The sequence below is a fragment of the Rhodnius prolixus genome, unplaced genomic scaffold (genome assembly GCF_049639745.1).
Source record: "Rhodnius prolixus isolate KJV_2025 unplaced genomic scaffold, Rpr scaffold_1, whole genome shotgun sequence".
Lineage (NCBI taxonomy): Eukaryota > Metazoa > Arthropoda > Insecta > Hemiptera > Reduviidae > Rhodnius > Rhodnius prolixus.
Genome location: NW_027411581.1, coordinates 31,589,904 through 31,613,802, shown reverse-complemented (window position 1 = coordinate 31,613,802; position 23,899 = coordinate 31,589,904). Strand labels below are relative to the sequence as shown.

The following is a 23,899-nucleotide window of genomic DNA, read 5'->3' as shown; positions in this document are numbered from 1 at the left end:
GTCTTAGAAAAATATAGTTTGCACATCGAGAAAAAAAATATGGGAGTAGTAGGACAGACAAAACCGGTGTTCAGAAGGATGAAACTTCGCAAAACAATTTTGTGCGTAATATTTTAAATTCTGTGATTGATTCTATGGTACTTTTATGAATAGCAGGCAATTAATATTTAGAAAAAAATTCTAGACCTTAATGTTTCAAACCAAAGTTTAAAAATGATCAGCCGTAGGCCATTAGGCAGATAAATGGATATTCTTTATGAACAAAACTTTACTTACTTGAAAGAAATATTCAAAAGTATGAAATATGTTTGTACTACCACTGCCAATTGGACTGAACGGCAGAAAAGTTTTTTGGGAATGACTGCACATTGGGTAGATGTAGATTTGGGAAGATCGGCAGCTTTGAAGTGTAGAAGATTTCACATTTCTTAACAGTTGATAAAATAACGGAATTAGTAAGTGCGATTCACGAAGATTACGGTATTTACTCTTCAAACTTTTTAGCAGCAGTTAATGATAATGAAGTTAATTTTGTAAAGGCATTTAAAAAATTGCTGCTTTATGTCCTAAAACAGCAAAGGTCATTGAGCACAGAGTAGGTTACAGTCTTTCTAGAAACGAGGAGGAACACGTTCTACAATAGTTTAAATAAGATACTTCTTATGAAAGAAAAAAACTTTTCCAAGTCCTTAAAAATTAGGAATGCTCAATCTGAAGAGGAATTTGCTTACATAGAAGAGCATTTACAGCCGTGGTCGGCAACCTTTCTTACAAGTGGGTCATTTTTCAAATTTGTTCACAAAAATTTTTGCTGGTAGGTCTCATCATTTCTATTTTAGTATACATACTAACTCAGAGTACAGAAAATAAAAAGTATACAGTTAGGATAACCCAGAATTCCTCAAATAGATAATTACAAATTTATTATCATCAAATCCAAAATTATAACTTCAAAGAAATCATAAAATGTTAACAGAAAAGTACATATTGAAACGTGTACTCGCTGCGTAATAATGAATAGAATTTCATCACATTAGATAGATAGATAGACTAGGGCGGCCTCAAGGTCTACGCCACTGCGACCCCTTTGGATATATTGTGGCTCCCCTCACTCTAAAGCTCACCCTCCAGACCTGTCCTTTTGAACAGACTCTTAATGCTGGAGAGCGACTCTTGGGTAAAACTCACAGGCTTTGGTTTTTCCTCCCCAAGAAGTAACATCCTTAGCCATTCATCACATTAAGTGATGTGGTTTAAGGGAAGTTTAATGGTTCTTTACAGGTGCGTGGTATTTCCGAAGATTCGAACACTGAAAACTTGAATAATATGAAAAGTGAATCTACTTTTCAACTAAGAAAATCAATAAAAACAATGTTTATAACAATATGTAACTGAAGCGACAATTATAGTGTATCCCTAAGGTGCACCCTATTTAATTATACATTTAATGATAAAATTATTGATCCACTACCTTTCTCATTAATTACATGGAATTTTAATTCGTTCATGTTCATTTGATGGCTAGTAATAAAATTGGTTTGCAATAAGAGATTCATATACTTTGACCGTGTTTTTGTACTTCTGTTAAAAATGTAGAAGTACAACACATGCTAAAGCTAATTTTAAACATTTTAACTACATCTATTAAGTATAGATGACAAATGCAGGAATTAATTTTTTATTAATGAAATAAATAGAAAGCTAAGAAACTTTAGGGAAACGATTAATTCCTCTGCAACTGAAAAATTGTGTTTTGTATTGAGATTAGGGCAGAGGCACATTTATAATTTGAATTCATAAACAGAGCGCGGTAGACTATCTCCGATTTTTTACTGCCTTCTCGCAAACGTATTGTAGTATATGTATGAATTGCTCAGAACACTCATAAGTATAGGTTATTCTATTAGTGGATTTCATTAGGCACTAGGCGATTAAAAGAATTGAGTTTTCGTGGTCAGACCAATTTTAATGAAGCCTCGGGCTGATAGCCTAGAAGATAAATTTTGAAATTTGAATGAGATGGTGTAGGTTAAATAGTTTTGTGGTAATGATTAATAAGATTACATTAGCTTTAAATAATGGCTTCAGGCTCGGATTTACGGCCCAACGGTGGTATATGTATTTTTTGTGTACATTCCGTGAAGTGGATTCCAGTTCTTTTTCTTGTTTGTATGATAGTTTGGTCATATTATGCGTATGTTATCCAGTTATGTATATGTGAGTATGTTCAATCATTTATTTATTTTTTGCTTTTGAAGATAAATAATTTAAAAAATAAATGTTTTTTCAGTAACAATAACATCTTACACAGAGAAAGGTATTTACCTGGTTGGTTATCATCTTTTATTTGCTATTTTTTTGTGGTCTTATTGGCAAACTATATTTACACCAGTAGCTACAGTTCCAAAAAAGGTATGTAATAGAAATAAAAATGTTCGGCTCTGTGCTTATACCTAAAAATTTTAATTGCAACAGTCAAATTAAAATGGGTGTGACAGTATCCTAGAAATAAGTATTTTAGAGTATCAGAATCTTGTTAGATATCTTTGATAAGGATCATGTATAAAACATTGTTAATGTTATTGAAGAATACCGATTGATTCTTTTAAAAATTACTTTATTCTCAGGATGTGATTTCAGCCCAAAATATTATACTTTGAGAGATTAGGGTTAGTATAATTAAAAGTGTAGAGTAATCTATGTACAAATCTTTAATTGTAAACGGCTTAAAAACTAGAAAATATTAAAAAAATGACTATTGAATGAAGTAAAACTAACAGTTCTGGGATTTCGTGTAATGTGATTAGGAAATATATAAAAATATACAAAACTGAAGCTATGTCAATTTATAAAATAAATTTTGACTTTTATGGGTAAAGACTACGTTTATTTAATGGATAAATAAACATATCGTGATTGACGGATATTAATGCTCAGACGAAACTGCTAGAAACAGTTACTTGAAATATGGAGAGTAGATTTCTTTTGTGATTTAGGTTTTCACTATGATAAGGACAACGCATATCCATTATTACTATTACAGATGGCTCTATCACCAATTTCTAGTAACTCGTCCAACGGACGAGAATTAACATGAATTACAACTATCCTTGAACTTCTCCTTACACCTCAGAGCTGGAAAAAAAACATTTTTTAAGAAAAAACCAGCAAAAATGTTGATAAAATTTCTTGTAGCCTGAGTGGGAGATTTCAAAGAGCAGCTTCATTCTAGTGCTTGCCTTGATGTAGCAACCTTCCACGTTCTAATTGATTGATAGGCTGAACGAAATTTTTTCTAAATGATTCCTTCATTCGGATTAATAGTAAAATATATACGTTGACATTTCCCAAGCCCCAACGAGGTTGGGGAATTTTTATTTTAAAACTTGATAAGGTACTTCGTTATCAAAATTACGAATTGTGGGGAAATGTAAAATGTAGAAAAAAGATGTGACTGTTGAAACCATTTTTTTTTTTCAAGTTATCGCTTTTAAAGTGAGGCCCTGATCTGTCACATTCGAATAAGAGTTAATTATGTCGTAAAATTTTACTTCAAGGAGAGTAACTATATTGCCCTCTGAAACAAGTACGCTCATGTGTTCTTGGAACGGTAGAGGATGGTGCAAATTTGCTTACGGATCCAAGTTTTTAAGTTAGGGTAATAATTATTTCATCAATTTTGATGTAAAGGTGAGGGAAACACAAGACATTATATTTACTGAATAAATGTGCCAGGTCTTCAAATTATATAAAATGTGTAATTTACAGGATCTGAGAGAGCTTGTTTTTGATTATTGGGAATACCTAATTTTTAATGAATGGTAGAGGGAACTCTGATCTTAAGGTTAACTTTGTTTTTTAGTTGACCTGTATCGTATGTCTAACTACTTTCACTTCCTGTTAATTTTTTGTTGTTGTTGTGGACATCTCTTGTAACCGCTTAAATTCCTAATTGAATAAATCAAAGATTATTACTCAATAATCTATTATACTCAGTGATAACAAGAGCAAACACATGTTTTAATTACAATATAATTCTATCAATACAATTATCCGATCCCTTCATATAAAAGGTACCTATTATAGATGTCACTCCTATGACAGGTATTAACACGCTTTTGTGAAAAACAGCACCTTCCATTGGACATAACACACGCTATACTAATATTTTACGATTCTATTTCAATGTTTCAGATTTTCGATCCATTTACGATTTTCAATTTTACGATTCTATTCCAGTGTTCTATTCCGATTGTATTGTTAAATTGAAAGCTCATAGATTTGAATGTGCAACAAATAGCTCTGAATCCACCGGTTACAATGTTAACTGCTTTCTTCACGTTATGTGAAAATGGCGCGTTTGCGGAAACACTACTGTATTCGGAAGTGCCTACGTATTGCACATGGAATGCGAGTAGAAAATCATTTGAACTTTGCAAACGAGGAGATGGTGTCGACGGACATCGTGACATATTTAAAGAAATTGCGATAGACAGATTATATCGTGCGTCCCAATCAAGATGAATGCTTCTTTCTTCGAATGCTCCTGGTAAATGTGCTCGGTCCAACTTTTTTTAGCAATTGAGAATTGTCAACGGCGTTGCAAATGCCACGTTCCGCAGTTCATGTCAAGCTCTAAATTTATTGGAGAACTACCGACACTGGGATGTGTGTATTAATGACGCGTGCAACTCGTCACATGCAAACCAAATTCATGCGTTTGCAATCATATTGACGGCCTGTTCTCCTTCATTTCCAACAGAGTTATGGGAGAAATATAAATCGCACATAGCTGAAAATATATTCCTTCGAATGTGCAAAGAAAATTTCAATATGATCATGGATTTTACAGCAGAAATCTACAGCGAAGCGTTGATAATGGTTAAAGGTTTGTGCTTAGAAATCGCGAACAAAGTTCTCAATCAATTGTGAATGCCATCACCAAATCGATCTGCTGCTACTTCGCTGCGGACTGAGCCAAGCAACGCGTGGCCGGGAACAGCTAATGTTATTAATAGCGAGAAAGAATTTATTAAATTTTGTTTGTTTGTTTTTTATTTTTATTTTTAGCTAAGAGAGAATTTATTTCATAAAATGTAATTTCTTTTGTTGCTCAAAGAACGTAAGTCCCAAATCATGACAATTTCAGATCAGTGTTTGTGTGTGTGTGTATGTGTGTACAAATATTTGAGACAGTGCAAGACATAATGTCTTGAATCATAAAAAGTATTTAGCGATTAAAAAACTGCCTGGACATTGTTTTTAAGACGTCAGACTCAAGGTAGCACGTTGCAGAAGGCACCTTCTAAGATTTGTTGACTTTTATGCAAGCTAAACAATTTGAGGGCTTTGTAGACTTTTCAAGATCCCATAATTCTTTCACACAGTTTTACAATGTGGATTTTTTTTTTTTGTAACTTCATGCTTGACGTAAATTGATGTGTAGTGTTATACTATTATATGCACACTATTATATTCAAGTTCCTCACCAACGAAGAACGATGAGTCAAAGGTAGCCCCTAGACTTTATCAGAATGGACTCTTGCAAATATCAGAGTCGTCCTAACACACGGAGCCTTGAATATGTGAGTAAGAAACCTAATACTACGAATACCTATACATTTACTGTGTTCACTTTTAGAATTCATGCACTACCAACTGCATATCCTACCAAATACATAAAAGTTCAGTCTACAAAAAAAAAAAATATGAGGGTTTACAAAAAAGGTTCAGGATATCTGTGAGAAACTGTCACATTATTCAAGAAAACCTCGACATTATTGATAAAAATGGGCAAACAGTGCTTTAAAACATGCTAGGACATCTGTGACTGTCTTATTAAATTGTATAGTGTGAAATTCGTGTGAACTACTTTTTAATGGCCTTTTGTAGTTTGGTTTTTTCATTTATATATATATATATATATTTTTGTTAGATGTACTCGTATATAGTTTCATCTTTTAGATTTTCATTTTTTATTAATATTTAAAGTAAAACTAACTTGGTTATATTTCAGTTCATTCTTCCAAGCGAAGAACTAGAAAAGATGCTACATGCTACAAGTGAGCAAACCCAAAGAATGATAGTAGAAACGTTTGCGCAATCGCTCCCAATTACAAACAGGACAATAATTGGAGGTAAGTTATTTGTTCAGATTTATTTTACAAAAATCAATAAAAATATTAGACATAGTTAATTAATAAAATAAGCAAATAAATTTCCATAAAAGATTACGATTTCTAGAATTCGTGCAAAATTCTTTGGGATATCACCTTTATTTTTATTTATTGTTGCTGTTATTATTTTTTTTGTAATTAGGGCGCGTTAACTTCTAAGAATATTGGTATCCACCAACTTCTCAATGCTGGTCTCTGGACAGTGTATTCTCAGACAGAAATAACAATCTATTGAGATGTAGAGGCTGCTAGAACAGAATATGTAAACTTTATGAGCTGTATTTGAATCTGGGACTATCATGTTCTGAGACCAGCTAATTTCTGGGATGTTAGAAAAACACCGTTTTGACAGTATTAAGTTCCAGCGAACTTAAATCTCATCTGCATTTGAATCTGATATTTACAATGTTATTATTAGTATATTAATCTTTTGCGAAAAGTAAATCTGTGCGTATTAACATTCTTTCATATAGACGTTCAGTTGTAAATTATTTCAAATATCACATGTTATGTGTATTACATATGTATGTATAATTTATGACAAAATATTAATTTCTTTATTTTCTGACAGCGTACACTGTATTTGATTTGAATCGTGTGATTGTTTTTTTTGCAAAGTAACGTTTAGTTCATTTCATTCAGTGTCAATTCATTCAGATTTCTAAACTTTGCGGTTGGTTCCAGTTTAATTATAGGATTAAATAGCACATTTTTTGCCCATAGGGTACTTCGACATCTCCGGACGGAAATACGGTAGGTCAGCGAAATAGGCCATTCCTTATAGATGGGTATCATAAGTCGGATCTGCTAGATGTCAGAATATGTAGGAGTTGAAATATAGACTGTAATTACGTCTTCCTTGTGGCAAAACTAAGAGCTCGAATATCTAATAGTAAGAACGAGAGAGGTTAGGGGAACTTTAGGTTTATTATTTATTGTTACTTGTTTATAATGTACAATTGTAGCAAGGGGTTGGCCCGTGCCTTTACAGATATAATACATGGAAAAAAGAAAAAAAGAGAACAAAGACAAAAATAAATGCACTTTTACAAATAACAAAAAAACTATTAAATTAAAGAAAACAAATTTCGAATTAAATTTTTATGGAATTAATTACAAAAAAATACATATTTTTTATTTTATTTACCGAGTCGAAACATAAGAGGTTCTCCATCACAATTTCAGGTTGAATATATGAAGAAAAGTTAATATTGTACTTATGTAAATACTTGGATCTTAGGACATCTAACATTGGGCAGATAATTAGGAAATGTATTAGGTCATATTTATCGTTCCCACATAACGGGCAGGGGGAATCAGTATTAAATTTATTAACCCTACTGAGGATATAGATTTGAGGCTTTTTCTCAGACATTAACCTTAGTTGAGGGGAACTTTAGGTATGATTCAGAGAAATTTAAAGTTGAACAAGTAAGGTAAATTTCAACTGATGAGAGAACGGGAGAGTTCTAAGTACTGCTGAAACACGGGATGTTGAAATCCTCTGGCGCAACCTCAAAAGTCGATTGTATCTGAAGAAGTAATCGGTAAAAAAGGAAATAATAAAAGAAGTGAATGCTTTGACGCGGATTGCCAAATGGTTACTGAGCTAAAGAATTAGGCCTACTTTATGATGCTACAAAAAATTGATGAGTGAAAGAAAGAACCACCGACGTAATAAAAGAGTTTTTGACTGAAAACTGAAAATGATCGAGGAGTACAAAAGTAGATAATTAAGTAAGGATTTGTGCCAGTAACAACCTGGGTCGTGAGTTCCAGCCAAGATATAATGCATGCAGAAACAAAGTGGGTGTGCTTTTTAATGTCCACGCTGGATATTAAAGAGACGAACGCATAATTAGAGAAGTTATTGGGCAGATTTTATATGAATTTCGGGGAGTGATGAGAGAGAATGATAGGGAGAAATTAGTGCCTTCCTACGGTATAGAATATGAAGCATTAGAAAAACTAAAAAATCATATGGCTTAGGAAGACTATCTGGTTAGTATACAAAATTACAGGGTTGCATTTTGTGAAGAAATTTGTATACCTCATTGAGCACACTCCTCAAAATATTGGAGAAAAAAATTAAATAACTTTTTGACACTGAATATCTTTTATCCACCCACATAGTTATACTTCAGATTTAGCTCCATTTTGCTGCCAATTGTTTTTGACCTTGCTACACCTTCTTTGCAAAAGAAAATTTGTTAACCTCTCTGAAACTAGAGTGCTTGAGTTTTTTGATTCCAAACTTTAAAACATAAGTGGTATTTCAAGCGATCCATCAGCAGAAGGAAGAAAGTTAATACATCGGGCGGGCTCTGTTTTGAACACTATTAATGTTTTTTTAAATCGAAAAATAGCTTGTTTATTTTTGTTTTTAAAATTTTTAATAATGCAAAACTTGGCCTTGTACTCTTTCGAAGAACTGTTGGATTGACATGCCATTGTCTTTCTTTAGATTTAGAAGCAAAGGATTGTTGAACAGCGTTTTTAAATCATCGGTTCAAAAAAAAAAAAAAATTTATCGGAACAAATGAAGAGGTAACATTGATTATATAAAATAAGGTAACATAATTAGGTAATATTAAATGATTAGGTTAAAAGGACATTCTGTTAAGTTCTTGAATTTTCCGCTGGATCAATTTCGTTGTTAAGTTTCTTGTATAATCCGGTTCGAAGAGCATTTATTTTCGATCATAAAAAAAAGAGGCAATTTTATCTACATACATTGGGGACTCAACGATCCGCTCATCTGAGTTACTTTTTTAATGGATTGTTATTATTTGTCTCTGGGAATTAGCAAAACCTAACTTGCTAAAGCCTCTCTGTGCCTGTAAAACTATCCCAAATAAAAATAAAACAAACCAAGTCTGCGACAAAAATCCAGACCCGGGCTATAGATTTTTGAGATTCACAACACCCAAACATTCACAGTAATCTGACTGTAACTTAAGAGGAAACAGTTAACCGCTTAACCTGTTCCAACCAGTTTCTTAACGTAATCATCTCATATCCCTTAAACTTAAACAATAAGTCATGAGATGAATAGTTACAATAATTCCGGTCTACATTAATCAAAGTACAAAAAGAATGCTAACATCAATTTCTTTTATACGTAATAATAATTTATTTTAATAATTTGATTCTAATTTGGTTTTTGAAGTTAATTTAATAATTAATTATTATTAATGTCACTAATACTGAATAACTTGTCTTAGTTATTCTGAGAGAATAGCTTAGCCTTTAAATAATAATAAAATAATATTTAATCTTTTTCTCATGCAGCTGTACGCTACTGTGATAAATGTCAACACGTAAAGCCCGATAGAGCTCATCATTGCAGTGTATGTCGAATTTGTGTTTTAAAAATGGATCACCATTGCCCATGGGTTAACAACTGTGTTTCCTTTACAAATTACAAATTTTTTATTTTATTTCTTGGATATGCATTCTTGTATTGCATATATATAGTTGCAACATCACTGTACTACTTCATTTTATTTTGGAAGGTAAGATTTTTCTGTCATTTTCACTTTTGTAAATTGCGTATTATTAAATTTTATGTAAAATGTAAAAAAAAAAGAATTTTAAATTGGAAAAATGGTAACAAGCTTTACTACAAAAAAACATAGCCAATATCAAATATTAAACAAATAAGTAAACCATGGAAGGGATTAGCGAATAGTGGATTTCAACTTGGAGATCACGGAATCGAATCCAGCTGCTGGCCTTAGATTTTCTCCTCCTAGGAGCTCTACCTTTAAAATAAGCTAAGCGGCTAAAAATTCCCAAATCCCTGATTAAGATGATTTCAGAGTTCTTGTTTAATATACTTTGACGTGGTTTAGGAGAGCATTATCTAACAAGTTCAAAAGCAAAATCAGTCATTTGGATTCTTTTAGTGGAAGAATAGTTCGTCTTGGGTCTTATGTAATGTAATTACATGTGATTTCATTTGTTTTAATTCTCCATTTCTTTAGGCAAGGCTCGCGAGATTCTATATGGGATTGAAGGGAACGATAGGCAAGGGCCGGGTCTTTATGAGGAGAGAGGATTGCCGTATCATCGGCATAAGTAAAGAGAAAATTATGAGGATTGGTAGGAATATCAGCGTGTATATGGTGTAGAGTGCAGGCCCAATGACACTTGCCTGGGGAATACCTGCACGAACTGGGAAACAAGGAGAGTAGGAGTTTCCTCAGAGACACTAAAAAAGCGTCCAGAACGATAAAATTGGAGGTTGAGAAAATATGTAAAGATTTTATTAATTTTAAAAGATCACGTGCTCATTAATAGATAGAGCAAGAAGTTAATTTGTAGCATTAAGAAATTTTTCCTAACAGCAACTACATAGTGCAAATACATATTGACGCTAAATTGTTTCGCACTTAAAGCCGACCCAAAACAAGAAAAACAATAGTAGTATTGCTAATTTGAGTGTTAAGTGAGAATTTTGTAATGAACGAGAATTTTGTTCAAAAAGGGAAAAATAATCTACATTAATCCTGTAAGTTTTGTTGCTTTAGTTAAAGCTAAATAGTGTTTGTTTCAGGGAAACATTGAGGGCGCAGGCAAATTCCACATACTTTTTCTTTTTTTTGTAGCTGCCATGTTTGCTACGAGCCTCATCTCATTGTTCGTTTATCATTGCTATCTTGTCACACATAATCGCACAACATTAGGTAAATATTTTAATTTGTAGAATTTCTACATTTTTGTTGCTTAAGTTACAATGGATATTTATTCATCTCTAGGAGTTATTGCTAGCTAATATATAATAATAATTGTAATATATTCCCCTACTGGCACAGAAACCAACCCTGGAACCACTTACGCATTACTTCAAGGTGGTGCCTCATAATAATAATAGCCCATAAGAGCTCCAACCGACCTCCATTTAGCTCTCTAGAACGATAGGAGCAAACGAAAATCCAGCTCCTTTTTCTTTCTTTTCAATATTGCCTTCATAAAATTTGCCACTTGTCCCACCAGACTCTTTGGGAGAGCATAATCCCTACTATATTTTCGGGCGTATTCGCCCGATCTCCTGTCCTAAGCTCTCCCTCTCCGGCACCAATCTATTACGCAGGAAAAAATGTGTGAATGAATGATGGGCGTCATCGAGGTCAGAGTCTCCGAAGTTACATGACTGGTCTGCAACCCGTTCGATAGGAACAGGCGATCCTGAAAGCTGTTCTTAGTACATCCGAAAACTATTGAACATCTGCGAAATCGTGGTGTTGATCACCAATAAACAGTATGTCTGCCTCTTTTTTCACACTGAATCTGGTGAAGGAGATTCTGCGCAGTAACACTCTTGTGTCAATTTCCCTGTAGTATTTTTGTCATGCAGACCGATTTTTTGCATGCTCTAAAGCTTTTCTAATCACCTTTGCCTTTACCAGATACGTGGTTCTTATTAGTAGCTTCTTTTCCGTATACAACTTACATTTCAAACCTCCTTTACAATCCTTAGCCTGATGGCCTTTTTGTCCGCATCGAAAGCAATCTTCACGTCCATCTGGCCCTTTGCAGTTACTTGGCCGATGTCCGTATCCCAGAATGCGAAAACACTGTCTACTACAGTTTTGCACCACTATGGCACGTTACCCATCCGATCTTGATACGTGATGTTTCTAGAAGCATAGAAACAGTTTCCACATTCATCTTGGCAAAACAATCTCCCCCTCCGATTATTAGTTTCAGCCAAGCTTACATCAACTTCACCAGCTTCATACTTACTCTCCCTTTCTATGGCCGCTATAACATCATCCACGACAGCCATACTATCCAGGTCCCTGATCTCAATAGTCGCTCGTGGATTCAGCTTCTTAACAGTTCCTCCATCTCCTAAAATTGTGTTAATTGTGCGTTTCCCAAGGCCCCGCGAATTCCTCAGTTATTTGTTCACTCCCCGCGTCCTCATTTGTTACCTGTTCCTCCTGTTTGGTGCTCAGTGGTAACGTCGGCGCCCCGGTCACTGTCGCCGTTTGAGTATGCGTTTGTAACTTCATTTCAAAACCCTTCCTCTTTTTAAGAAGGCTGCTCAGGATATTCAGAGATTCGTTTAATTTCAATAATCCTTTCTTCACGTCCAAACTGTCAGTCTTTTGGATCTTGACAGCATCCTTCATCTTTTTAAGGGCTGCCTTGATTTTTTCCTATTCCTGCTCCTTAATTTATTAATTTCTAAGTGTCCTTCCGAGACACTTGTCTTCTTCGTCCCTTTACTTGTATCTGATTTAATAGATTGAAATATCATAGTTTATTTGCCAGCGCATCGTACACAAAGGGACGGGCCGAAATAGCTGGGCACCGGGTATACCCTCGGATAATTTTTATCCTACCCCAGTTCCCTGAGGCCCAGCCCTTCGCTTAACCAATCCCAAGATCTTGACGGATTGGCACTCTCCGGGGCATTGACAGCCTTAAACATACGTCATCCAGAGTATACTCCCCGATCACAGCCCGAAGGACTGGTTCCTGACCCCAGCTGCATGGGAGGTCCAGCAGAAACCCTTCACACCCTTCACTCTCTAAACAGAAGGGACCAATCTCACAATTTACCTCTCTAACAATAGGGAAGTGGTAAGGAAAAAATAGGGTAAGGGTGAGGAAGATGCAATAAGGGAAGATATAAGGGAAGAATGAAAGATTGGTTAACCTTTTGTCCCTTTAGTCGTCTCTTACAACAAGCAATAAATACTGTGGCCCTATTCTATGCCCGGAACCTTAAAGGGATTAATATTAATAATAATATAATATTGGTAATAATAATAATAATAATATTAATAATAATAATAATATTAATATTAGGGAGGGGATTAGCTATGAGGTTAGCATACTGGACTCCCACGCGGAGGTCCCGGGTTCGAATCCAGCAGCTGACCCTTAGATTTTCTCTTCCTAGGAGCTTCTTACAGCTCACTGTCCGGTGATGGACAGTGTTGTTTGTAACGAGAGAACACTGTCCGGAATTATTATTTTTATTATTATTGTTATTATCACAATGTACATTAGTACTATGATGAACTTAATGATTTATGATAGATGAAGGTTTTACAGAAAAATTTGACTTTTAGATGCTAAGTTTTAAGGTAACTACAAGAAATTGTGTGACCCCTCACACCAATCTCTTACTACTATTGTCTTGGTTCTAATTCATTAATATTCTTCAAATTTGGAATATTTTATTCTTATCTATTCTCATCAGCGTTGCAGTTTGTAAATGCACTGAAATCTAATCTTACAGAAAAGCCTACCCTAACCAAGCTTACTAAACAGCCTACAGAAAGGTCGTTTCGAAAAAGCGAACCATCCATTAAATAATGAGATTCTTCCGGTTGAGGAATTTTGTCCAAACTCGATTTTAATAGAACATTTAATCTTTCACCATAGCGCACTTAAAAAGATAGTGCAGGACTTTATTGAAAAATGGCACTAGTGGGAATCTAACTAACCAGCCCCGCTCTTACAAGTATCCATAATTGAATTTTCTAAAACATATTTAATATTAAATGTAGATTTCTAGTTTGTAAAATATGAAGTTTTATAAGGCTTTAAAATACTAAAATATCATTCCAGTAAAATGACACTTCGGAATCAGCCGATTCAAAATTTGGAAATTTAGTTTTTGCGATTTTTGATAAAATTATTAGGCGGCAACATAAACCCAATTTACAAAAATGGCACTTTATAAAAAGCCTAACCACCCTTTCTTTCCAAAAAGTGCACTTAATAATATTTTCGTAGAAAAATGTTTCAAAAGAAGTTTTAGACCCACATATTGACAAGTATAGAATGTTTAAAGAAAATTGTTCGCGCCATTTTAAGATTTTCTAAAAAAAGAAAAATTGACTGTGTAAAGTGGTGTTTTCGGTTGACCTTATTGTGGCGTCCTCTTTTAGCGTCTAAGCGAAATATCCAATTTTAACTTTCTGTGATTTTTCGTTTTTAAGTTACTCAGGCAGTCTGAATCCACTTACGACATTTTGTGAACACCACATTTGATATTACTCAAAGGATATTTCTGCTGAAAATTGAAAATCGAAAACATGCACGATAACAATGCCTTCTCTTACGTTGTAGAGTAAGAGAAAGTAAAAAAACGAGTTTGCGAAGAAGTAGCGCTTCATTTTTATTACCAGATGTGAATTATGAATAATATTTGGAACAATTTTCAGAGGCTTTTCGAGCTCCCATCTTTCAATCAGGACCAGATAAAGATGGTTTCAGTTTAGGTAAATACAATAATTTTCAAGAAGTTTTTGGTGATCGAAGAGCATTGTGGTTCTTGCCAGTCTTCACAAGGTAAATTGAAATCGTTATTATACAATTTAATTCCAAGTATAGTGCTGATTAAAAGTTTAACTCGCCTTAGTGGCAAGTATTTTTGCATGAAATAGTCTTATTCATTTTGCTTGTAATACACTTTTGTTTTTATTTTTACGCCTTTCAATGCTCTAGTAATTGAGCAATGGCTTGTGGGCATGACTATTCACATTATGGTAATGACAATAACAACACCATAATATATATATATTTTTTTAAGTGAATGAGATTCTCAGTTTTTTTTTAAATTTAGCAATTAATAACAATTTAAAATATTAATTTAGTACTTACTGTTTTAAAAAACGAAAATGTAATTTCTTTATTAGGCTTATCTGAACACAAGCCAATTTAAATTATGGGGTGATAATGTGTTTTAGTTTGGGTGATGGCCTAGTGTACCCTGTGAGAACAGACCACCAGGTGGGCTACAACTCGCTAATTCAAGTTGCCCAAAGGTCAGAGCAATTGTAATTCAAAATGAACAAGTTGACCAGTGGCTCCCGCATACAGAATCTTGAAATCATTTTCTTTAAGCAGTTATCCATCACATTTTATTTGGTATCATTAGGTTTTTACTTTTTATTCAATAGAAAAGAAAGAACAGAAAAAGAAAATAACTATTTTATTAGAAGGCATTATTATTAAGGCTATGTTGTTTGGGAGCCACTCACAGGTAAAAAATTATGTTCTCGCATATACCGGGTGCTGTTTAAAATCTCCTTACCTATAAATTCCTTAATTTTGCTAATTTTTTGTAACCTCCCATCGATTAATTTTTTTTTTAATATCTTACTACATAAAACAGGATATAAATCCAGTTTTTTATAATCCTTTGTTTTAAATTAATTTCTAAACCTCTTCAATATTAAGTGTTGTATCATCAGTATAATTTTAGCGTACTGAACTCCATAATGAAATTTTATTTTAACTTATTGGAGCAATTCAGTGAATATTGAACGAAAAATAAGTCACAATTTTAGGTTAATCTTTCTACAAACATTTGTATTGTAAGCAACGCCATAGAATCAAAATAATAATAATAAATAAATAAATTGAACGAGAAAAATTAACACTAAAAATCTGTGATTTTTGTAGTGGTTTCTCTTGTGACTTGCCAAATTGTGTAGCTTGTCATAAATCTATTTATGCATAAGCTCAATCGAATTCTTATTAATAAACTTGTTCTTATTATTCTCTTTAATATTACCATTCTATTCGAGTTTTATAAATGAATATTCTGAGATTATTCAGTAAATCCATTTTCCTTAGTGGTTGGTTTCTTAGTTGGTTGAAGTGAGTCTGGCTTGTAAGTTCGAGTAATCTATTCTTAAAAATTTAATGCATTGAGGAATACAATATTTTGCCTTTCAACAGAATACTCACAGCATAAGAAGTAATCGTATATTTTTTTTAATGATAAATTTAGTAAGTATCCGGTAGCGTCTTGATGGTGGCTTTCTACCGTACTTGGAAAAGTAACACAATTTACTTTTAAATGGCTTCTTTCATATATGCCATTGTTTTATAGAATAATGGAGTAAATATTTATTTTACATTGTGCCTATAGTTCTAATTAGGAAAAAAAAAATTATTGAAGTTTTTGTAAAATAGAGTTCATTGTGTACAACTCAGTATTATTTAAGTTGCTAAATATAAAAGATTATTTTTCCTTCCACCGACATAATCCAATCAATTCAGTTTTAAAAATGCGACTTAAAAAAAGAAAGAAGAAAGAATACGTTCAGATCGTGATAGACCAAAATTTTTATTGATTCAAAGTGAAATAAAATTCAAAAAACAAGTCAATGAAATAGAAATACTTAAAAAGCTATGGGGGGGGGGGGAGAGAACAAAAAATGTGCAAAATTAATGAAATAATAGAAGTGAAGTACTTCACTGGAGACCCGATATATGTATTCTTTTTATTATTACTACTTGTCTTGCATGTTAATTCCTCATTAGTTCAAGGATCATGCCAGTGTTTTGTTCTAAGCTACCACTCTGTTTCTTTTTTTTCTTTTTTGATTTTTTTCCCCCCCTGTAATTTAACGTCCGAAATGTTTACTTATGATTGTAAGTTGTATTTTGTACTTCACATATTCCCTCTGATATGTTGCTTAAATAATTAAAATATGTTTGCTTAGTGAGTAGAGCGAATGTTTTTAGAAATAATGATTAATATTCATGGACCAGTCTTTATTTTTAGGTAGGTTGTTTTTTATTTTATTCTTTATTTTGGCTGTATTTTTTTAAATGTCAATATTGATGTTTTCTTTTTCTGTAATTTGAAGATTGACACTTTTTTTGTTATTAAATTGCCTATGTATATTAAACATTATATTTCATGTTCATTTTCATTTCAAAATTTATTAAATTCCAACTTTCCTTTAAAGTTAATTGTGTTACTTTCCGAATAGGGCAGATGGCTAGTGTTTTGTCACTTAATTAAATTACAAATAATCTGCAGAACACGCATCAATAATCTCGCATCCAATATGTAAAATGCAAACAGAATGTAAACTAGAGAGTGAGTAGTCTGCGACACCGTAAAGCAATAATTAATTGTAACTATTTGTACTACATTAATTTTGAATTTAACTTTTCTATTTTAATTCTACTAGCTTGCTTGCATTTTTTTAAATCTATTATTAATCTACAAATTAGCTGTTTTAAATAGATTTTAAAAATGAAAAAGATCGTTCTGCAAGCAAGTGAACTTTTCTGTGATTTCCTTTAGCCCTGATCAAAGAGGATGTCGCTCCTTTCATTTCAGTAAACTCGAGGGGTAAATCAATTCTCTCCATGTTTTTCCATGTCAATTCTAGTTAATAGACAAAATTTCAACCGAGAGTGGCCACCGTTTAAGATGAAATAACTCTTTGATACCAATTTATATATATATATATATATATATATATATATATATATATATATATATATATATATATATATAAAAAGGTTAAAATATGATGAATTTTGATTTTTGATGATTTGTATTCACTGCATCATTGGCAGACAAAGAACACCAGTTTATATGTATGCTAACCGCACTTTGTTCTTAGTTTTTGAAAAGAGGTTTATCAGTTACTTAATAATGTAATGTTTGGTATTGCCTTGAATTTGTTTTGTTTCTTAATGAATAAGTTTCTTCACTTTTTTCGCTTAAGTGGAAAAAAGAAAATAACAAACGGGAAAAAATTGATATAAAAAAATCCCTAATTCAAGCATGACTCGTTCCAGCATCGTTTGGCTCACATTTACTCATTGATATATGCTGAGTCTTATTTCGCAGTTAAGTTTATAAAAACATTTAGAGATCAGAGTTATAAACTAATTTGTTTGTTTTCAGGTAACAAAATCACAAGGATGATTTTAATTAAATCATTGATAAATTTCTGTTGTAATTTGTCAATGGAAAAACTGCCAAGATAAATTAAAATAATTTAGTCGAGGATCAGCAGTGCTGTGTACACATAACTTTTATGACCTTCCGAAGAATAACAGACTTTTATAGTTTCAAATTTATTTTGCATTTAATCTGCCTGAAATTTAATATGGTCGGCTGTCACAAATTTTGTAGCAATAAATTTTGTTATTGAGAACACGGACATAAGTCAAAAGCATTGTCATTCAATAGTATAACACCTTGAGCAGAAGATATTCGTCACTCTTTGCTTAAAAATTATTATAATGAATGTTTGTTAGAATGATAGTGCACTAGACCAGTACGATACGAACAGCTTTCATTTCGCTTACGGCTCGAAAAGGAGTTGTTGCATTCTTCAAAAATACAGTTTCTGCAAGAATGCAGGAAGAATATATTTTCAAGTAGTCTAGAGGTGGTTTTTCTCTGAAAATATTTACGAGATAAATTAACATTTATTTCAGTTTCTTGATGCTTCATTCTGGAGAAAAAAAGTTTGGAATCAACAAATGTGCTGCACTATTTTGTGTCGATGTTGCAATATCGCTTCGATATTGTCCTCTATTGTAATGATTGACATTCAGTTTTCGATAATTTCTATGGAAAAAATTGGTATTGAAACCTTAATATAAGTTATAATTGAATTAAACCAAAGAGGGCTTTAAGAGTACATATCAGGCACATAAGATGGTTATTCGAGTCTCTGCCAAATCTGCGACGTATGGGTCCAGGGTCTCTAAAATACGGACACTTCCGAAACTCCTTGAGGAGGCATTTAATTTAAATTAATTTCTCTCCCTGGTCTTTTCTAAACGCCGAATTTTCGGTTAAAAAAAGGTTGGTATTGATACATATGCTTTCCTATGCTTGATATGCTTGCAATAGCGACAGTTAAGTATCAATATTTTGATAGGAATCGAACATACCTATCTAAGAGAAGACTAAACGGAAACCACAAAAGCTTAATATAATTGCATTGTATTGTTGCGACAATCGGAGGCTCCTGTCATAAACAATCTTCAGTCGATTATGATTTGGGGTTGAATCAATTTTTAGACAAAAATGATTGATGTTTAAAAAAAATACCATTTACATAAAAAATTCATTTGAGCAAACGTTTTAAATTATAATTGTGAATCAATAAAGTCATTTATAAAAATTAGTTAATTTTTGAGTTTAAATAAAGTATTTAAACTTAATAAAGTATTTAAACTTAATAAAGTATTTAAACTTAATAAAGTATTTAAACTTAATAAAGTATTTAAACTTAATAAAGTATTTAAACTTAATAAAGTATTTAAACTTAATAAAGTATTTAAACTTAATAAAGTATTTAAACTTAATAAAGTATTTAAACTTAATAAAGTATTTAAACTTAATAAAGTATTTAAAATTAATAAAGTATTTAAACTTAATAAAGTATTTAAACTTAATAAAGTATTTAACTTACTTATTTAACTTGGTTTTGAATTCAATTTCGTACCGCTGTTTGCACAGGCCTACTTTAGAGAACTGCCTAAACCATCTCTAACTCAAACTTGCATTAAGAAGCAAGTTCTGAAGTTTAAATAAAAATCGTTAACGGAAAAATTCCAAAAACTAAAAAAAATCGATTTAGTTGAGTGAAACTTCTGGAAGACCTTTTTATGTTAAAAGCTTTCAACGTATCCTCTGATAGCACCCAAACGAAATATCAAATTTGGGTGCTATCAGAGGATAGTTAGTGCAGTTTTCTGAATTTGAGTTACAAATCTCCCAAACACACTAATTTTTAAAACTTATTTTTTCTAACTCATGTGATTTCAAAGTGAATATTTCTGGTTTATACTCAATGTATTCCATGGAATAACAGTGGGACCGGTTAAAAATAAATAAAAGTTTTTTTATTTAATGGAATTATTTTTATAATACCTTTATTAGGATTACAATGTACATAGCTGTTTAACTCCAAAGTTGCTTCAAAGTGTAGTGTACCAAACGTAAAGCACCAATAGAAAGTTTTTTAAAAGTCTTTATAAAAATTCTTCTCATCTATTTTCATAATTTAAGGAATGTTGAAGCTTTCCTAACATAATTACAGCAGGTGAGAAACAAAGAGTTGATTATTTGACATTTTGGTGATTCAGTATGAATAAAGTGTAATAGGTAAGTGCAATACAATAACATTTTTTAAAAAAAGAAAAATTAAAAAAATGAACTCTAATAAATCAGATTATTTTGAAATTTTTTTATTTAATTTCTGTTATTCTCCAAATTGCCCTATATTTTTTTTTATGTGTTGCTTCATGACTATTTTTAGATGTGGTGTTCAGCACAAGCAATTTTATTTATTTAGTAATGAAGTTGTTTCCCTTCATCAGGTAGATGTTTGAGGTAATTGTTAATTTTTGAATTTATATGTTTCCCTTTTTTTAATTTGGTAAGAACTTTAGTACATTTTTTCGCATTAATAATTTTGTTTTAGAATGATAGTTAAGCGTCCCAAAGTACTATATTAAGTTTACTTCTAACTATAGGAATTTTCATTTAAAAACAAAATATAGGTTGCATGAGTTTCCTAGGAGGTTCTAAAAATGTAAACCGTTTTGTTGCAAAGCTACAAGAGAAACTTTAGAGCTTTCACTACTAGAATATGTACATAAACTTTTTAACCGTACAGCACTATACTTGATTCCTATTGTTGAAGCGAGAAAATTTCAATTATAAGATTTTTACTTTCTCTTACTACTAATAAGAGGAGGTGTTTTTGTTGCATAAAATTTGTGATTACCTTATTATTGATTAGTCTGGCTACTTGTTTGTTCATTCTTTTTTTTATTATTTTTTCTTTAAGTTTGGGTGATGGTATAACATTCCCACAAAAAGCTTATAATGAAGATACAGATCATCTACTTAATCCCCATCAATGGGACGATGATGATCAGCGGACAACATACGCAAATTACTAGTAATATTACTTGAGGTAAATATTTTTTGTATTTTTTTTATTAATAATAATAATTACAAATTTATTATCTATATTAATTTAAGGCGTGTCAACTCAGAGTTCATGGGTACCCAGAGCTTTTTTCAATGCACTGCTGGCAGTTTTCTCTCATGTAATGTATAAACTGCTGTGCAAAAAAAGTCGTGAATATTGTTGGTCTTCATGTACTATCCTTTGCCTTCGGCTCTTCTGAACTTCCTAGGCTCCTTAAAGTCTTCATATATACTTTTTTTCCTAAATTAACATGTAGACCCAACTATTTTGTCGCAGCCTCAAATTCCTGAAACCCCCTGCTTCAGTTCTCGCTGATAACCCTACGTCATCTACGCTAAGTGTTGGAACGTTCTGTTATGTATGGTGCCATAAATTTGAATGAATGGATCAGTAAGTAAAATATACCCAAAAAATTCAATTTTTTTTGTATTAATAATTGCAAAACAACTGCAGCTGTAATCTGTCATTCTTTCACTAGTAATGATTCTAGGCTTCATTCGCTATAAAGTCGCTTAGAGTTCTAGGGTGTTAAAGATAAGCTCTTACTTGCCTTCCGATATTGTTTCAAAGATGACTAGTATGAAATAGGACTTCTGGCAATCCTCCTACACTATCTTGGAAGATCTTGGACATCATAGATGCAAAGATCCTTCTATATCGAAGAAACACCTCGTGACGTATTTTTTGTTCTCAGATCCTTTACAATTCCAAGAAAGGTACCAATTCCTAAAAGCTTTTTTTCGTACTCAGCGGGCTTCAAAACATTATTTGTTGTGAAAACTCAGTATCGGAAATTTGACACAATTGCAATCCCCTTCTCGAATGACTTTAGAAAAATATTGTAGATAGTTAAGACATTGTTCGAGAGAAAGGTTTTTTGGAATTGTCAACAGAAAAAATGGTCTATAGATTAACAATTGGGAAGAATTTCAAGAGAATAAATTAAATATTTCTTTAGTTCAGACCAAATTTTTAATATTTTTCTTTTGAATATATCAGAAAATCAGCGAAAAGAAATTGAAACAATTTCTTTTTTCAGGCTTAATTGTAAGAAGGAATTTCTGTTTGAAAGAAGTACCAAAGAAAAATTTACATTGTAAGAATTTTATTTTTAAAAAATGACAATTTATAATTCTTGTTTATTAATAAAAGAATATATTAAGTGAAGATAAAAAATGAAACATTTTGTGAATTATAAAATTATCTTTTAAGTAACATTAATTTCCTCCGTTTTTGGATAATTGTAAAAATAATAATAATAATTTCAATAAAAGTATGTATTCTATACATAAAATGAAAAAAACAAAGAAATAAAAAAAAGTTGATCCAGCAAACATACAATGCACCTCACGGCTTTTGTTTAATGCCTATAAATCATATTTCTTGCAATACAGAAATAAATAAAATTAAATAAATAAATGTATACTTTTCTTCTTTTATGTATTGATAAGAAAACTTGTGACACCGTTTGAGTACTTAAATTTAAGCCAAATTAACAAAAATAAATAAATAAAAAGACTGTATAATTTGTAAAAAGTTAAAAAAAAAGAAGAAATATATATTTTTTTTAATTGTAGCTTATACTAGTACTAGAATATTGATTTTATTTTTATTTTTGGTTGCTGATTATTCATGTTTCCACCACAGTTATAATAAAATTGGTATTTCTTTTTATAACAACTTATATGAATCGTTATTGAATTCAAATGTTCATTTTAAATTGTAGGGCAAACGCTTTTACTTTTTTCTCAGTAATCAAACGTATTTACTGGGAAAATATGATTCATAATATTATTTCGCTTAATTTTATATTGATAGCTAGTGAATATAGTGACTTTATATTAATTAACAAAGTGCGAGCTATTGCTTTATTTTTTATTATTATTTTTTGTACATCATACAAATAAAAGTCATTTACTACATTAATTTTGTGTTTGTTTTTTTTTACTTTGGTGATCCTGGACGAATAAATATTTTGATGAATGAATTCTTTTGTAGTCCTAATAACCCAAAATTCTATTAATCAGAAATTAAAATTGTTACCAGCCTAAACTTCTTCTAATAATAATAATGTTAATAACTTGGCGCTAATGCCCTCAGCAGTCGATGCGCCAGAAATAAAAAAAATAATAATAATAAGGGATGGGATGGAGGAGATTAGCTGTAAGTGGTTAGCGAATACTGGATTCCAATGAGGAGATCCCAGGTTCGAATCAGCTTTTGGCCCTTAGATTTTCTCTTTCTAAGAGCTTCTTACAGCTCACTGTCTGGTGATGGATAGTGTTGTCTGTAATGAGAGAACATTGTCCGAAGGCCGGCAGTGCACTTAAAAAAGTTCCTTAAATTAAACACCTTAATTAAAAGAAATATATGTAGAATAATAGCAATTATATATAATTTAATCTATGTATTATCAAAATGTTAGGAACTCTTTTGGCATGAAATATAAGAATTTTAACTTAAAATTTTTTTCTTCTACATTAAGTGTTAAATTTTAATACACGTCAGTTGAGGCTATTGTCACCTGGAGCCTTGTTCAGTGCACTACCTCTTCCGTAGTGCGCTTTCGTTGCTAACAACATCTGTATTGTAAACTGTAAGAAGCTCCCAGGAAAAGAAAATCCAAGTGCCGGCAGCTGGACTAAAAACTTGGATTTTCGCTTCGAAACCTTAAAACACTACCCAATGAGCTTACCTCTTTCCTGATTATAAATTTCATCTCACTACCTAATTCTATGGAATAAAATAGTTGATTGGCCTTTTGCGTTTTAACAAAAGGTTTCTCAACAAATTATAAATTACCTGTTCCCTTGCAAATTTTCTTTGAAAGAAATATTTAAAAATTGTGCTTGCAGTTCTGTTTTGCTTTTTCTTGCAACAGCAATTTCGATTAGATGAGTTCCTGAACAAATTTAAAAATAAAATGTGGAAATATTGTCTTTAACAAACAACCAAAATAATCTATTTCTATTGGTCTTCCAT

General features: G+C 31.9%; 1 protein-coding gene across 9 annotated transcripts; it reads left to right on the top strand.

The window, feature by feature from the left end:
- Positions 1-1,820: 1,820 nt before the first annotated feature.
- Positions 1,821-22,843, top strand: LOC141458812 (palmitoyltransferase ZDHHC15). Of its 9 annotated transcripts, none has more exons than XM_074137302.1 (9): positions 1,821-2,217; positions 2,291-2,412; positions 6,017-6,137; positions 9,468-9,691; positions 10,723-10,864; positions 14,366-14,492; positions 14,891-14,968; positions 20,771-20,899; positions 21,957-22,843. In XM_074137302.1, exons 1-8 carry the CDS (start codon positions 2,079-2,081, stop codon positions 20,883-20,885), a joined length of 1,068 nt encoding a protein of 355 aa, XP_073993403.1. In that variant the 5' UTR covers positions 1,821-2,078; the 3' UTR covers positions 20,886-20,899; positions 21,957-22,843. The 9 variants fall into 9 exon arrangements, 6 of the variants coding, with proteins under 6 accessions (XP_073993403.1, XP_073993440.1, XP_073993422.1 ...); XR_012461202.1 differs by lacking the exons at positions 20,771-20,899; positions 21,957-22,843 and adding exons at positions 16,931-17,040; positions 17,863-18,115 and having other exon boundaries at positions 1,825-2,217; positions 14,891-16,719; XR_012461192.1 differs by lacking the exons at positions 20,771-20,899; positions 21,957-22,843 and adding exons at positions 16,931-17,077; positions 17,863-18,115 and having other exon boundaries at positions 1,825-2,217; positions 14,891-16,719.
- Positions 22,844-23,899: the final 1,056 nt, after the last annotated feature.